The sequence below is a fragment of the Nuphar pumila genome, chromosome 7 (assembly GCF_984573655.1).
Source record: "Nuphar pumila chromosome 7, dmNupPumi1.hap1.1, whole genome shotgun sequence".
NCBI lineage: Eukaryota > Viridiplantae > Streptophyta > Magnoliopsida > Nymphaeales > Nymphaeaceae > Nuphar > Nuphar pumila.
This window is the reverse complement of record NC_143255.1, coordinates 56,489,203-56,504,983: the sequence shown is the minus strand read 5'-3', so window position 1 is coordinate 56,504,983 and position 15,781 is coordinate 56,489,203. Positions and strand designations below refer to the sequence as shown.

General features: G+C 40.1%; 1 protein-coding gene across 1 annotated transcript; it reads right to left on the bottom strand.

The window, feature by feature from the left end:
* Positions 1-447: 447 nt before the first annotated feature.
* LOC149832302 (alcohol acyltransferase 9-like) lies at positions 448-14,073 on the bottom strand. Its single transcript, XM_090013217.1, has 5 exons — positions 13,645-14,073; positions 11,408-12,376; positions 2,169-2,233; positions 1,268-1,277; positions 448-528 (listed from the first exon to the last, which is right to left on the bottom strand). The coding sequence occupies exons 1-5, from the start codon at positions 14,071-14,073 to the stop codon at positions 448-450; spliced, it is 1,554 nt and encodes a 517-aa protein (XP_089869343.1).
* Between the last annotated feature and the right edge of the window lie 1,708 nt (positions 14,074-15,781).

Here is a 15,781-nt window from a genome sequence, read left to right as displayed (position 1 = left end):
GTTGCAGATGGCTGCATGATCAGAAAATTTGATGGCTAAAATATCCCAGCTTACCTTTGACAATCAAACCGAATAACCCTGACTTACCTTCAGCCAATACGTGGTTCTCATGGGATAGTATAATGACAGACCCCTGGCGCTGTTTGATAAACGAATTCATGAATTGGTTTCAGCCAATTGGCCTCATATCATAGGTACAACAGAACTTCTTCAGCATGAACAGTGTTTCCCAGACATTATTCGTACTCTTCAGTGTATTAACTGTTTGCTGAACTGAGGCCATTTCAAATCCATAACTTCCCTCAGTCAGAAGCGATGCAATATCGGCAAACTTTACAGCAACAATCATGCCATTAATGTTATTTGGGCGCTCCACAAACTGCCCCTTTTGATTACTGCCATGTCAGGATGCATTATCTGATGAAACCTCTGAATCCACTGTCCTTATTAAGCAAAAAGGATGATTGGTCCTTTCAAGAGATGGCTGCCGGGCTCTGCTGAGCTCTCAACAGAACAGAGGGGAAACAACTGCAAGTTATGAACGACTTTTCAGGTAGATAGCTTTGAATCTCCCACATGTAATTTTGTAGGGAGCCTTGCTACTGAAATGAGACGCTGAGTGATGCATTGTGGTTGTGATCATCAATCCGATCTCCACTTTCCCTTCCTACCTTTGGATGTATGGCCTTTGATTCAACCAAGCGTGATTTTCCTAGTTGCTCAAGAATAAAAACTACTCCCACCGGTTACATCCATTTTATTGGGCAGTTTACTGGACTGGTCATCAATTTGACTATTCAGGAACTCATTTTCATGAAGGAATTTAGCACTTTCATCCTCTTTAAAACTTAATGCATGGTCATCAGTAGATGACAGAGTTGCAAGACTTCAGCCATTCTGTCTGGAAAGGTTCTGTAGGACACATATCAAGAGCTTGATTAGCTAGAGAAAAAAAAATGGAAATTCTGGAGAGTTCATTCCCCTACTTTATTTCCCTCATAGCAAGCAAATCTAAGGTAAGAAATGTACATGAATTCAAACAGGAAGAATACAGAACAAGCAGTGACGAATGACAATCAGATCATTCTCAGAGGATACATATCCTGAAATACTAATTGATGGAACTCCTTAACCTGATTAAATACATGGAACAATAAGTTCAGCATTTTATAATGAGATCTAAAGTTATCCTTGCAGCATTGTGAATTTTTCCCTTTTATGTATGCCCTCTGTGGCCACAGAATGGCGTGGCTATAGATCCGGGTACCATAGCAGACCTGTAAAACAAGTGACAGGAAAAGATCAAGCTGTTATGAACAACGCGTGGTAGATCATAGCATATTTCAAAACCCAAAGTAACAAAAGGAAAACCATTACAGAATTTACAGAAAACCCTATAGCTGAATCCTGAACCTCCATGGTCTGCATAGTTGAGAGCGATAAGACACAATAAACGTATGAACAAAAGATCCGACTGGCTGAGTTCTACCGACAGGGTAGCACCATCTAGTTTGGTCCTCATGATTCCTGTTATGACACTTTGAACTTCAAGGTTCACAGAGTGCAGTCAATTTTCTTTTGAAAGAAAAACTCCGGATAAGCCATTTGGCTCGGCTCAAAAGAAAGGTATTACTGTAGACAATTTTGACAGTCGCAGAACAAGCTAGGCTATAGTTATAACAGAAATTCCACTATACAGAAAATGTAGTTGAATTCCTACCTTGAGACTTATCCGTTGGATTACGACTTCCACCTGTATGTGTATTTATTTACAACCTCACCTGAATGATAGAACCACTTTGCCATACAGCACAACATAAGAATGCAACCTCTTAGTCCAATGTCAAAATAACAAAATATTGTAGAACGATATTTAGAAAAAAAAACGCATTGTTTAGAGCAAGTTTACAAACCTTTAAGACTTCGGCTGGATTCGTCGGTGTAGTTGCAATAGTGCCAAAGAAGGCTCTTGCTGCAAGTTTTACCAAAATGTTGTGGATCCAAATGAGAAGTCACAGACACATTTATATGGCTCATACAAACCTCACCACAAGCCTCCATAGAGGACCAATCTGGTTAATACAGAACCAAGCTCTGGGACCTCCTACCGTTAGTATGTGTGTAAAAACTTATCCCACTCCATGATCTAAAAACCCTCTTTGTCCAACCAGCTGTATTTGTAGTCCGACTTTAAGAACCTCCAGAGGATGAGTGAAGCCAGTTCTCGTAGCAACTGCAATTCCACTTATTGAGAAGCAACACATGACAATGATTGAAAGGGATTGATGCTTTTACGTGAAAACCTGAGATTGAGGGATTTTCTGTAGGTGAAATCACCATTGTTCTCACATTCACCCTTGGTGTCTCTAAAGGTAACCTTACGCTTAGATCCCTTCTGAAACATGGGATTGATGCGTCCTTAGGAAAGAATTAGGGGACGCACATGATACCCCCCCCCCCCCAGGGAGTAAGCTATCATCGGCCCACAGCATCTGTGATTCCGTTAGCTTGTTGAATGTCTGAAGGGGTCGATTTTCTTTAGACCAATCTTGTTGGTGTGCCAGTGTTCCAGATCAACCCGACTTCCGATCTCAGGAAATCGAGGGGCGGGGCATTGTTTAAATACACAGATGCTTAGGAAATCAATAGAATGCAAGAATATAGCCACATGACAGGTGATACATTATGATGCAACGAGTATAGATGAAACATTGTGAACAGAACGAATGAGATATGATCGAATATTATCAAGATAAGGAATCAAATGTACATATGCTAATAAAAAAAATGCATATATCAGACATCGTGAAGACGCAGTGAAACAAAGGATGGTTATAGCAAACCCTAGCATGCGATTTAGGGAAGAAATACTAAAAAAAAGAAGAAGAAAACAACACAAAAAAAAGAGAGAAAAAAAATAGAAGAGTAAATCGAGCTAAGAAAGACCTATAGTGAACAATTACACACAATATACAAAGTAAAAAAAATGGATGAGATGTCGTCTGATGTCATTAAGACCCCAAAATCGAGCATAAATAGGAAGTTAGAGTAAAACACGAAATCAAAATCGAAATGAGAAAATGAAACAAGAATCTAAGTACAGGGACACGCTGAACTGACTAAGTTACCTGAATCAAAGAAATTTTGGAATGAAGAAAACAATTGTTGGAACTAGAAGTTCCATTGTTATCGCCAGATATAGACCAGTACTGCTATATGCAGATCGGTACTATATATGAGGCTTGAGGTTAAATGGTCTCAAAGAAAAATTTATGAAGGAAGAGAAGAAGGCTCTTACCGGATTGTCTAAAGCTTCTGCGGCAAGATCGGCTTCCTCCGATTGATGGGGAAGAAGACCAGCGGAGATGAAGAAAAAGAAGAAGAAGTAGAGGATGATCGTCAAGTGGAAGCGTGAGGGGGTAAAAAAAACAGATGTTCGTGAAGGAAAGAGAAAGGGGGAAGGGTGGAAAATGACCAAGAGATCGTGAAGAAGGATGCTGGGGTGAAGATGGGTGTATGCAAGAGAGAGAAGGCTGCGGAGGGGTGAAAATGATGAAAACAAGAGGAAGGAGAAGAAAACAAAGAGATGCGGGGGTGATAACGGGTGTCTGAGAAGGGACCCCTGGTTGCCTTTTTAAAGAAAAACGAGAAGCCTCCAGAAGGGGAGGTTGTTAGGCATCAACGGTGGATGTAGGGTGCGCGTGGAGGGCGATGGAGGATGAGAATGAAGAGAAGGTGGAGGCCGTTGGGAGGGATCGCACATGGGGTTTGCCATGGATGGTTTGGCCGAGAAGGGGAGAAGGTTGAAGAAAGGGTTTCGAGAGGGTTTTCTGAAAAACAAAGCTTATGCGTGAAGCTTTGGTTTATAAAAAAATTTTCGATTTTCCAAAAAGAGGCTCCTTCAAAAGTTTTTTCATAAAAAGTGTTTTTAAAATGATTTTTTTAGTAAAATTGCTTAAAAGGTTTAAACTCATTTGTTTTTTTCTCATATTTTCCCAATTTTTTGGTTTTTTATATTATTTTTCCATATTTTTGTATTTTTAGAATAAAATCCTAAAGTTTTACGAGAAACCAAAGATTAAACTAATTTTTTTGTGTTTTTGCAAAAAAAATATTTACAAAAGGAACTTTTCTGAGAATTTAAAAACTATTTTGAGAAAATTTCTTCAGAAATGGGTTTTGATCCGGATTTTGAGGAAATATGGATTTAAAGTGCTGGATTTGGATCCAGAGTTGATTTTGAATATATCAATATGAATTTTAATTCAGAGAATCTGAAGAAATGACTTGATTTTCTCAGAAAACGAGGTTAGGAACAAAAGGGTCATCTTTACAAAATTTTGAAAAATTTGGGGTGTTCACAGTTCTACAAATCGATTATTCTTACAAATCTTGCAGGGACACCTAATCCGACCTGTGGGATCCACTGTACCGACACTTGCCGTTGCAAATTCAATAAAACTGTCAACACCATCCATATATTTATGCGATAACTCATTGTCCACTATCCTACGGTACATCCATTCACGATTTGCAGTCATTTTCTTATGATGTTACGAATAATAGCCTAACGAATTAAAAGAGAACAATCAGAATGCTACGATGAAAAACATATCAAATTTATCATGCAATATATGATGTCATACAATAACAAGAATTTTGATGCATGCATTGATAACTTAATATTTTCATGTGCAAACTATTCATGACACGATACAATCGTTTGAAATGAAACATGCTTTCATTATACAATTTCACATGGAAGTCATAATCAAATTGAAAGTTACATGCAAGCATGGATACAATTACATCAAACATTGCAATACATCGTAATCATTCATATCAAACAAATGGCAAACATGTACCTGCAGCAAACACACTTCAATATCTCACTAACTACTACCATGCCTATCATGGACTCCGTACTCCAAAAATAAGAACACTTCAATATTCATACATTAAAATCATGCTCAGCATGATCTCCGAACTCCAACGAAGCAACCCTAAATATCAAGTCCTACCTTTCGTCGAGCGGCGGGGCCGGCGGACGGTGGGACTGGCGGACGGTGGGACCGGCGGACGGTGGGACCGACGAACGACGGGAGTGGGACCGGCGAACGGCGGGAGCAGCGAAAGAAGAAAAGGAAAAGCTGCCTGGGATTAGGGTTATTCGAAAGTTAGCGACAGATTAATTTCGTCGCTAAGCCAACATAAATCAAATTTACGGAAATAGCGACAAACGATATTCTGTCGCCACATCCGTCGCTAAGTAGCGGCGGACTAGATTCCGTCGCTAACTTAGTCGGTAAATGGTGCGACCGTAACGACAAAACAGTACGTTGCAACATCCGTCGCTAAGTGGCGACAAAATGGGCGACAGACTATATTCCGTCGCGATTTTCGTAAGCTTCATTAATTATAGCGACAGATTTTTATCGCTCGCTAATCCATCGCTAAGTAGCGACGGAAAGATTCTGTCGCTAACGTCTGTCGCTAACAACGTATTTTCTTGTAGTGAAATGAGTCAGAAGAGAGGTTTGTTGTTGTAATCTCTGAAACCTTTATGGTGGCTGCAAATAAGGATTGGTACCTTGATACTGGAAGCACTATTCATGTGGCAAACGACAAGAACTTGTTCAAGTCGTATGAAGTAGTGGGGGAAGGATGTAATCTCTTTATGAGAAACTTTTCATCAACTAAAGTGCTGAGAAAAGAGAGTGTGAAAATTAAGTTCACCTCCGAGAAAGTCCTAACACTTGAGAATGTCCACTATGCTCCAGAAGTTCAAAAAAATTTAATCTCTACAGATCTCCTATCACGAAATGGTTTTAAGATTGTTTTTTAGTCTGGGATTGTAACTGTGACCAAAGGAAAAATCTTTGTAGGAAAAAGGTTTGCCACTGGTGGTATGTTCAAGATGAGCATAAATGAAGCTACTACTTCTGTTTATATGGTTGACTCCTATTTTCTTTGACATTCACGATTAGGTCATATAAATTCTCGTTGCATTCATAATATGAATAACTTTGGTCTTCTTCCTTGTCATGTTAGAATAGAACATAAACATAAGTGTGAGACATGCATTCAAACTAAGCTAACTAGACTCCTGTTTCCTAGTGTAGAAAAGAATTATAAATTGCTTGAATTAGTGCATTCTGATGTGTGTACGATGAATAATGTTTTAAGTCGTGGTGACAATAGGTACTTTATTACCTTTATAGATGATTACTCAAAATTCTGTTATATTTATTTGTTGAAACATAAATCTAAAGCATTTTCCAAATTTCTTCTTTATCTTGCTGAAGTACAAAATAGGTTTAAAACAAAGATTGTACATTTAAGAACAGATAGAGAAGGTGAATACTTAGGAGGAGAATTTGATAAATTATATGGAGATAATGGTATTATCCATCAAACTTCAACACCTAGAACTCCTGAACAAAATGGAGTAGCAGAAAGGAAAAATAGAACACTTGTAGAAATGATGAATGCTATGCTTCTTAATACGGGTTTGCATTCCAACTTATGGGGAGAGGCTATACTTTCTGCTTGTTATATTTTTAACCGAGTTCCTTATTCCAAATCTGAAAAATCACCTTATGAATTGTGTTTTGGTAAGAAACCTAATCTTAGTTATTTTCGTGTTTGGGGTTGTTTAATATATGTTAAAAATTCAGAAAATAAAAGGAAGAAGGTTAGACCTAAAGCATTTAAATGTGCTTTTGTTGGGTATGCTGAACATAGTAAAGCATATAGATTTCTGGACATTGTTAATGATGTTATTATAGAATCTAGAGATGCATCTTTCATAGAACATAAAAATGCATTTGATTCTCTTATTGATGACAATCACATTACAGTAGATGAACATCCTGTTAATGACATGATTGAATATTCTAATGATTGTGCTGATGAACCGAAAACTGAAGTTAGACACAATAAATGCATTAGAAAATCAATCAATTTTGGTTCTGACTTTTATACATTTCTAATTGAGAATAATCCTGTGTCTTTTCAAGAGGCAATGTCTTCTCAAGATGCTGCCTTTTAGAGAGAAGCTATTAATGATTAAATAGAATCAATTATGTCTAACAATGTTTGAAAATTAGTGAATTTACCTATTGATTGCAAAACTATTGGCTGAAAATGGATTTTCAAAAAGAAATTAAAAGCTGATTGTACAATTGATAAATTTAAAGCTCGCTTGGTCGCAAAAGGCTTTAAACAAAAAGAAGGTATTGATTATTTTGATACTTTTGCTCCTGTAACCAGAATATCTACTATTAGAATTCTAATTGTCACGGTTGCCATATATAAGCTTCAAATCCATCAAATGGACGTGAAAATGGCCTTTTTGAATGGAGAATTAGATGAAGGGATATATATGGAGCAACCTGGAGGTTTTGTACTGCTAGGGCAAGAGCGCAAAGTTTGCAAACTTGAAAAATCCTCATTTGGATTAAAGCAAGCCCCTAAGCAATGGCATGAAAATTTTGATAGTTCTTTGGTACATAATGGTTTTAAAATTCATGATGCTGACAAATGTGTTTATAGTAAAGTAGATTATAACTCAATTATCATTATTTGTTTATATGTTGATGATATGCTTATTTTGGGTTTCAATAGTGAATGCATAAATCAAACAAAAAGATTTTTATCTTCAGTGTTTTGTATGAAAGATTTGGGTGTGGCAGATGTTATTTTAGGAATCAAAATTGTAAGAAATAATAATAGCATTGCACTATGTCAATCATATTATATTGAGAAAATTCTTACAAAGTATAGATATATGAATACTTCATCGGCATGCACACCATATGATCCAAATATGAAATTGACTCCTAATGTTGGTGCAAGTGTTCAACAATTAAAATATGCCAATGTTGTATGTAGCCTTATGTATGCAATGAATTGCACAAGGCCTGATATTGGCTATGCAATGAGTAAAGTGCGTAGATACACTAATAATCCTGGTCATCAACATTGGAATGCAGTGAACATGATTCTTAGATATCTAAAGCATACTTTAGACTATGGAATTCACTATACCGAGTTTCCTGCTATTATTGAAAGATATAGTGATGCAAGTTGGAATACCAACTTTGATGATTGTAAGTCTACGAGCGGTTGGGTTTTTACCCTTGTGGAGGAGCAGTTGCATGGGGGTCTAAGAAACAGACTTGTATAACTCATTCTACAATGGAATCTGAGTTTATTGCTTTGGCATCTACTTGTAGAGAAGCTGAATGGCTTAAGAATATGCTAGTGGATATTCCACTAGGTGAGAAGCCTATACCTGTTATTTCAATGTTTTGTGATAGCCAATCAGCTATATGTAAAGCAGGTAATATGAAATACAATGGAAAGTCTAAACATATTAGTCTAAAATACAATTTTATAAGACAAATGATTGATGACAATATTATTTCATTGAAATATGTGAAGTCATGTCAAAATTTGGCAGACCCATTTACGAAAGGCCTTTTGAGAGATGTCATCAATAAAACATCGAGGGGAATGATAATTAAGCCAATTAAGTCATCACCTAAGGATACCCAACCTAGAGCGTTGGAGATCCCACATGCATAGGTTCAATGGGAAATGAATTGGTGAATGACAGATATTGAGCATATTTATGTAAGCCCGTTACTGATGTGTGCTCATGAGCTGTAACTAATATGAGGGTTGAGATAATAGATCTTAATGAGTTTGTAAAACTTAAGGCTAGGGTGTGTGTTACAGTACATCTAGACAAACTCACCAATATGAATGTAGAAATGTGAGCCGTTTCTTATGAGAATTGACAATTCTCTAGAGCACTCATGAATCCAGGAAAGCACAATGCTCTAAATGTGCCAACATGAAATCCATACAATCTAACTTTTGGAAATCTATGTATGATTGAAAACTCCGTTAACAATATAAGGAACTAAGTTCAAGGTAAGTCCACTTAGCACCTTGGTTAATTTAGGTTTTCTTTCAAATAGTGGGGGTTCAAGTCATGCAGACACTCTCACTGATGTATAAGTTTCTATGCAAGCCAAATATATTTTAAAACTAGTGGGAGATTGTTAGAAAAGTTTTAAAATTAGTGATTTCTTTCCACCAAAAGTTCTTTAAAAGGTTTAGTCCCATATCTAAGAGAAATCAATTTTTCTAGTAGTTTAAATACAGGCTTTGTTCTCTATTCTTTACTTTGGTAAGCCTTGAGTCTTTGGGTGGCTTGCGGACGTTGTTGCGCATCGTGCAACAATGGACACGCCGTTCGTGTGCACGCGCACACGCGCGTGTGTGCGCAAGGGCGCTTGAGGCGCAATGTGGCGTTTTGATGGCGCACTTTGCACTTCGCACGCTCGCAGTGGTGCGAGGTGCAAATGTCCATTTTGACTTTTCGATTTTGAGTTATCTAGCCGTTTGAAAGGCTTTAAGTTGCATGTATATCGAGTTAATGTTGCATTGTGACTGTTGGACGGTTTCGAAGGCCTTTGATTGACAGTCAAAGGTGGGTGACCGTTCCGGTACCTTTTCGTCTTATTTTCAAACCGTCAAATTTATGGCCATTAATCTCATTTATCGCAAAACGTTTTGGCCTCTCTAAAAGTCTATAAATATCTTCTATTTTTGTCTTTTGAAAACAGAAGAATTTTGTGACTCTCCAATCTTCTTCTTCCTTCTCAATTTGGCTTGCTGAGTACAAGTGTGGTAGAGATCATCTGTCCTTGCGAAGCAGTGACTCTCTTGAGGTTCAAGCCTAGTTGTATCCTGAGAACTCAGTCACAACAAACCCCTTTTCACTTCCTCAGACTTCCCAGAGTAGGGCGATTGAAGTTCTAAAGATAGTGATCTTAAGAATGTGCCTCTAGGCTTGAGATCGCTTTTCTGAAATCCATTTTTCACAAGGTTGGACTAACAATATATTGAAGCAGGTGATCATCCTCAGTATCTTCAAATCTTGTTTCATATGACACATGTCATTTACAAAGCACTATACACATTAGGTGGGAAGGACCATATATATCAGATTTGCTCTATGGGATCGTGTTGTTGGGCTTCCAAACTCTAAATGACTCCAACTTCAAGAGATAGAGGGTGGGGAAGCACTGTACTAGGGATGGCAGTGGACCGAGGGAAAGCGGGGCCCTGCCCCGCCTCGCCCAATTTGGTCCGGGGATGAAGGGTATGAAACAGGGATGGAGGCGGGGACAAAGGTTAAAATCCATCCCCGTTCGGGGATGGATGTACACTTTTTCCCGCCCCGCCCCGTCCCTGCCATGATCCCCGCCTCATCTCCGCCCCACCCCATCCCCATCACTTTTCCCCGCCCCACCTCATCCCCGTTTGAACGGGGGATGAAGGCGGGGGGTGGAGGTTAAAATCCATCCCGGCAGGGAATGGAGGTTCTAATCTTGAGGCAGGGTGGGGGTGGAGACCTTGTCCCCCGCCCCCACACCTCTGCCATCCCTACACTGTACTCACAAGTGCTAAGACATCCTTTTACCAATCAGAGAGAGAGAGAGAGATCACATATTGGGTACCCCCACAATTGCATGACATTCATGCCCCCCACAAGCATGCATGGTGCATAAACATGTCCACAAGAATAATGATAAGTATCGACACCAAAGATTTCCAAGATTCTCATGCACATTAATTGTACCCTGCAACACACTGAGCATTAATACAGCCAATCACAACCTACCAACTGGAGCAACATTTATCCCTCCCCGCACCAACCACATTTGCATCCAAAATCCAAATGTGTTGACCAGACGACACATTAGAGATGCAAATGGGTCAGATTTAGCATGCAGGTTTTGTAATGTCCATATATATTTAGGTGTTTCGGATTTGAACCGAGAATGTCCATGTATTTAACTGTTCAGGATCCGAACCTTTTGCATCCCTGCCGCACATGGCCATATAACATGAAGTGAGAAATATTCAGATCCATGATCCACAATTCAGTAGTCATGAAGAAGGTTGTTACCAAAGCATTGATGAAGGAAACCATTACATTTGTACGACAGCGTAATATATACCAAGTTCATGTGATCAATTTGGTGGGGTCTGGTAATTATAAACCAACCAAGCAACTCGTGACTGGCTTTGATAATAAACTAGCTCGAACTCATAAAAAAGCTTGCATATTTTGTAATATATGTTATTCTTTTCCAAATAAATAAATTGGTTGCTAGGCATAATTAATTTTTTGATTTATCATTCTTTGGAAAGCAAAAAAACTCCACACCTTCAATTCTCCTATTTATTTTCATTAGTTTCCAAAATTCCACCTACATTATACAAGGTGGCATCTTGATCTTCACATCCGTAAGGCAGTCGCAAACAGCCCAAAGTTATGGTTTTTGGGGTTGAAGGGATGTATTTATCATTTTAAAATTGTGAGTACGTTCAGGTCATCTTCCAAAGCCAAAAGTCCCATGAGCCAACTTTGTGAGTTAGCACTCACAGGCGTAATTTGGTAATTTGGTATGACATCGAGTGTGCCCTCCACCACCTTGCCACACACATCTCTCAAGTAGCACTCGAACCTGTGGGCCCTACTCTCCGGCATGGACACCAAAATGGTAACGGCGTCCGGGTGGCCCACCACGGGTAGGAACACGCACTGGACCTCGCTCGAGATGGGGCCCACATGTGCAGGCAGACCCGACCCGAAGTCCACCCGCTCCAGCCCGAGCCTGGACCACTGGGTCACCACCAGGCTGGAGCCCAGATCCACGACCGAACGGCGCTCCTCCAGCAGGTCCACCACCGACCGTGTGTGCGCGTCCGAGAGTACGGCCACCTTCGCTGCCTGCACTGCCCTCACGGCCCAGGAGATGTTCCCAGACCAGAGCGCCTCCGAGTCGCACTCTGCACAGCCAAGCACGATTGCATTCCCATAGTATCCGATCGGCAGGGGCGGATCAACCCGGGCCCGTACATCAGCGGTAAACAGGAGCTTCACCGCCTTCCTGGCCATCGCCCGTGTCCAGCACCGCCATACGTGTGCCGCGAGAACCTCGAATGACGTGCACTTGAGCGAGGGCATGCATAGGCGCTTGAGCTGCAGTATCAGGTCAGGTCCGAACATCACCGAGACTGGAACCAGGGGCTCGGCCGGAATGCAGCGAGGGTCTTCCAGGTAGGGTTCCGAGTCTGGTTGCACGAATTCCGGGTGGGGGAACTGGACCCTGAGCGGGACCCTGGGCTTGAGGGCTTCCCTGCAGCAACACGGTGGGACCGAGATTGGGGAGGTGGGGTCTCGACACGTGTCGGCCCAGGCGTGCAGGAATTGAGCGCTCCCTATTCCATCGCATAGACAGTGACTGATGCCCACGCACAGTATCATCCCTCCACATCTCAGATGGGTCGCCTGAATGGCACAAACGTAAATATTCAGATCCCAAGAGGATGGTCGAGTCATTTTTTTTATGTTCAGTAAATAATTTTCTACCTTTGAAAGGAAAAAGAAAAAAAATGTTCGAATCCTTTGAGAATAAATATAATAAAGGACAGTTAAATGACACTATGACGTCTTGCCCATTCAACATCACAAAGACACGGATACGACTCGTCATGCAACATGAGTCAGATTTTTTTTTTTGAAAAAATTGGACACTAGGACATTGTTTTTTTTTTTTTTGTAATCAATAAATAAAAACTCCATTTGATATTTTAAAAATAAAATACATATTAAAGTATTAAAAGCACTCAAATAATTCTGTACGATCTGCATCATGTCACTGTGATAAACTAAACCCCCAAAAAATATAAAGAAAATGACATTTATCGAGCTCATTGAGAATTCTTATTTGCAAGGAATTTTCACTTCCACATCCAAACGCACCCCTAGACTTTTGAGCACACACCTCCATAGAAGCCAACTGGCATTGACGAAGAAGACTAAGGGTAGTTAGGACCCCTGAAAATAGTGGGGCATTTTAGTCATTAATGTTTTCAGGAGCAGTTTTAGGGATGGTCCTATTGGGCCAGTCGCGGCGTTCAAACAATTTGGGGGCCAGACAAAAAAGGACCAATCAATAGTAACATCCAACTTCTTGTTCCATCTTGTCAAGGAAAAGATGGAGTTTTTGAATAAAAGGATGGGAAACTGACGTATTCCAGAAGTACAGCGTTTCAAAATTCAACGGGAAATGGATTTCATTTCCATGGAAAAGGAAATCCCATTAACCGTATACAACTCAAGTATAGTACACCTCATAGCTTCTCTCAAGAAAAGGGCAACTTGGTTAGAGGAAGAAACAGGGTTATCCCAACATGACAGCATTTTAGTAGAACCAAAAAAATAAAAAACGTTCTTGGTGTGTTTTTTATTAAATATTTGAAAATATAAAAACCCAAAAAAAAAAATTATTATTATTATTAACCCTTTTTCTTTTTCTTTTTCTTTTTCTTTTTCTTTTTTTGAATAAGCAAAGCTGGGGTTAGGCAGGACCCCTACCAGATAAGGCCAGTCCGGTGACTTTCTAAAAGATTAAGGAAAAAAAGGCATCTAAAAGAAAACCAACTAAACGGATCGGTCTCCAAAGGGAACCGAAAAACCAACTCAACAACGACACAGTGCTTGCACGTGAGGGGTTGAGCGTGGGGAAAAGGACGACAAGGCCCTCGGTCGTTTACCTGAATGACGAGGGGAGGGAGGGAGAGGAAGTCCAGGCCGGGCGCCCGGTAGAGGAGCTTCCGCCAGGAGCGTGCGGGCAACCTGACGCGGCGGAGGAATTCATCGGCGGAGACGTCCAAGAGGGCCTCGGCGAAGAGTGCCCCCTCGCCGGAGCACTCCACCTCGAGCTTCTCGGGGTCGACGGAGCTCCGCCTGAGGCGGCCGGCGAGCGGGTAGTAGCCGACCAGAACGGCGGAGAGGGAGGATCTGAGGGAGGTAAAGTCGGGGGAGGAGCGGAAGAGGAAGAGGTACTTGATGGAGAAGCGGAGGAAGCGGTGGTCGTCGAGGTTGGAGAGGTAGAGCACGCCGTTGGGGGTCGGGGAGAGCGGCGGGATCAGCACCGGCGGGCTCAGCAGCTCACACTCCGGCAGCTCGTAGCAATTCTGCATGCTTAGTTTCTTTCTTGGGTCTGTGTGTGTAGAGAGAAGAGAGAAAAATGAAAATAACGGAGGGGGATTTCATTCAAAAAAAATAACGGAGGGGGAAGGAGAAGGGGAGAGCAGTGGGTTCACTAGTTCAGCTGTGTGGAATGTTGGGTGTGCTTACCCATAGAAACTGATGGAGTATATATAGACGTGTGTGTGTGTGTGAGAGAGAGAGAGAGAGAGAGAGAGAGAGAGAGAGAGAGAGAGAGAGTTATTATTGGATTTCTTTTCTTTTTAGGTATACTATATACAGAGAGAAAGAAAAGATAGGGTGCTCTCTCTCTCTCTCTCATTGGTAAGGAACGAGAAACCTTCTTGTTGAGATCCCGTTTTTCTTTTCTTTTTTTAATTTCCAAATGTTATAATGTTCAATTGAGACAAGGTGCCATGTAATTGCACACTTTAAGCGTGCTGCTGCGCCTCATTACCCTACATCGGCTCTCAAAGATGGTGGGTGGTAGTAACTTGCATCAGCATAGCAAAAGTTTGCAATCACATTGCACCTGATCCACCTTAACAGTTATCTAAAATGACGGGAGCAAATGCACTGTCTACTCTCTCTCTCTCTTGACAAGAAGCTGCTGAGACCTTTAGTGACGCTTTAAAAGCTAAAGGCCTAGTGTTCATCGTGCGTGCGTGTGATGGACGCACACAGCAGCAAGCTTGGTGTAAGGTCAAAATGCTGCTGAAACCTTTAGCGCATTTTAAAAGGGTTACTAAAGACACTTTGTATACGGCGCAGAGCTTCCATCATGCACGTGAATCGTAATGGACGCTCAGCTCACATCCATTTGTGACAGACAGAAAAACGTCAGGCAGCTACCATTCGCTCTATATATGAATTTATATGTAATACAATCGATTGTATGTACAATCTAATTGGAATCTGACAATACAAGTTTGTTTTGATTCAATCTAACCTCTTAGATGTATTCAACGTGCACGGTTTATTGGAAAATGATCATTGTGTCATGTTTTTCGATTAAAAAATATGTTTTTTTTATCTAGAAAAACATCACACATTGTAGGCCGTTATTTGTTTGATAGCCAAAACATATACATATATGGGATTTCAACGATCCAAAAGCTGGTTCTTAAAATTACATGTAGATCATGTTTATGATTAGATTGATGTAGCAAAAAAACAAAAATAAAAAATTATAAAAAACTGTGCTTTGCTAAGTCGAATTCCCATAGAATCCATGTAGCAAATCTATATATATATTCTTTTATTTCTTAAACCATCTTAAACAAAAAAAAACATGTGAGGAAGCGTTTGCTTGGTATGAACCGGTAAATGTGTCCCATATAATTTACTTGATAGAGAGTACGTTTTAAGTGAAGTATTTTTCAAGTTTAGAAGTAATTTTAGAGTAATAAAAAATCAAGCATTCAGTAAATAAACAACGATAAAATCTAATTATAATGCATAAACCAACAACTCAATCATTATAAATATTCAAGCACCGAAAATTTATCTTTTTTTCCATCAAAAATGCATAATCCAAGGGTTCGTTCCTAACAAATTCATCATGCGGAACACATTTACATAGTTGGATTTGTTAAAAATATGGTGGATGGTGTTTTATTCTAATCATATATATTATATGTTTTGAAGCCGCCGATTATTTGTCTCCAAAAGAAGACCTTGAAAAAGACAGAGAGAGAGAGA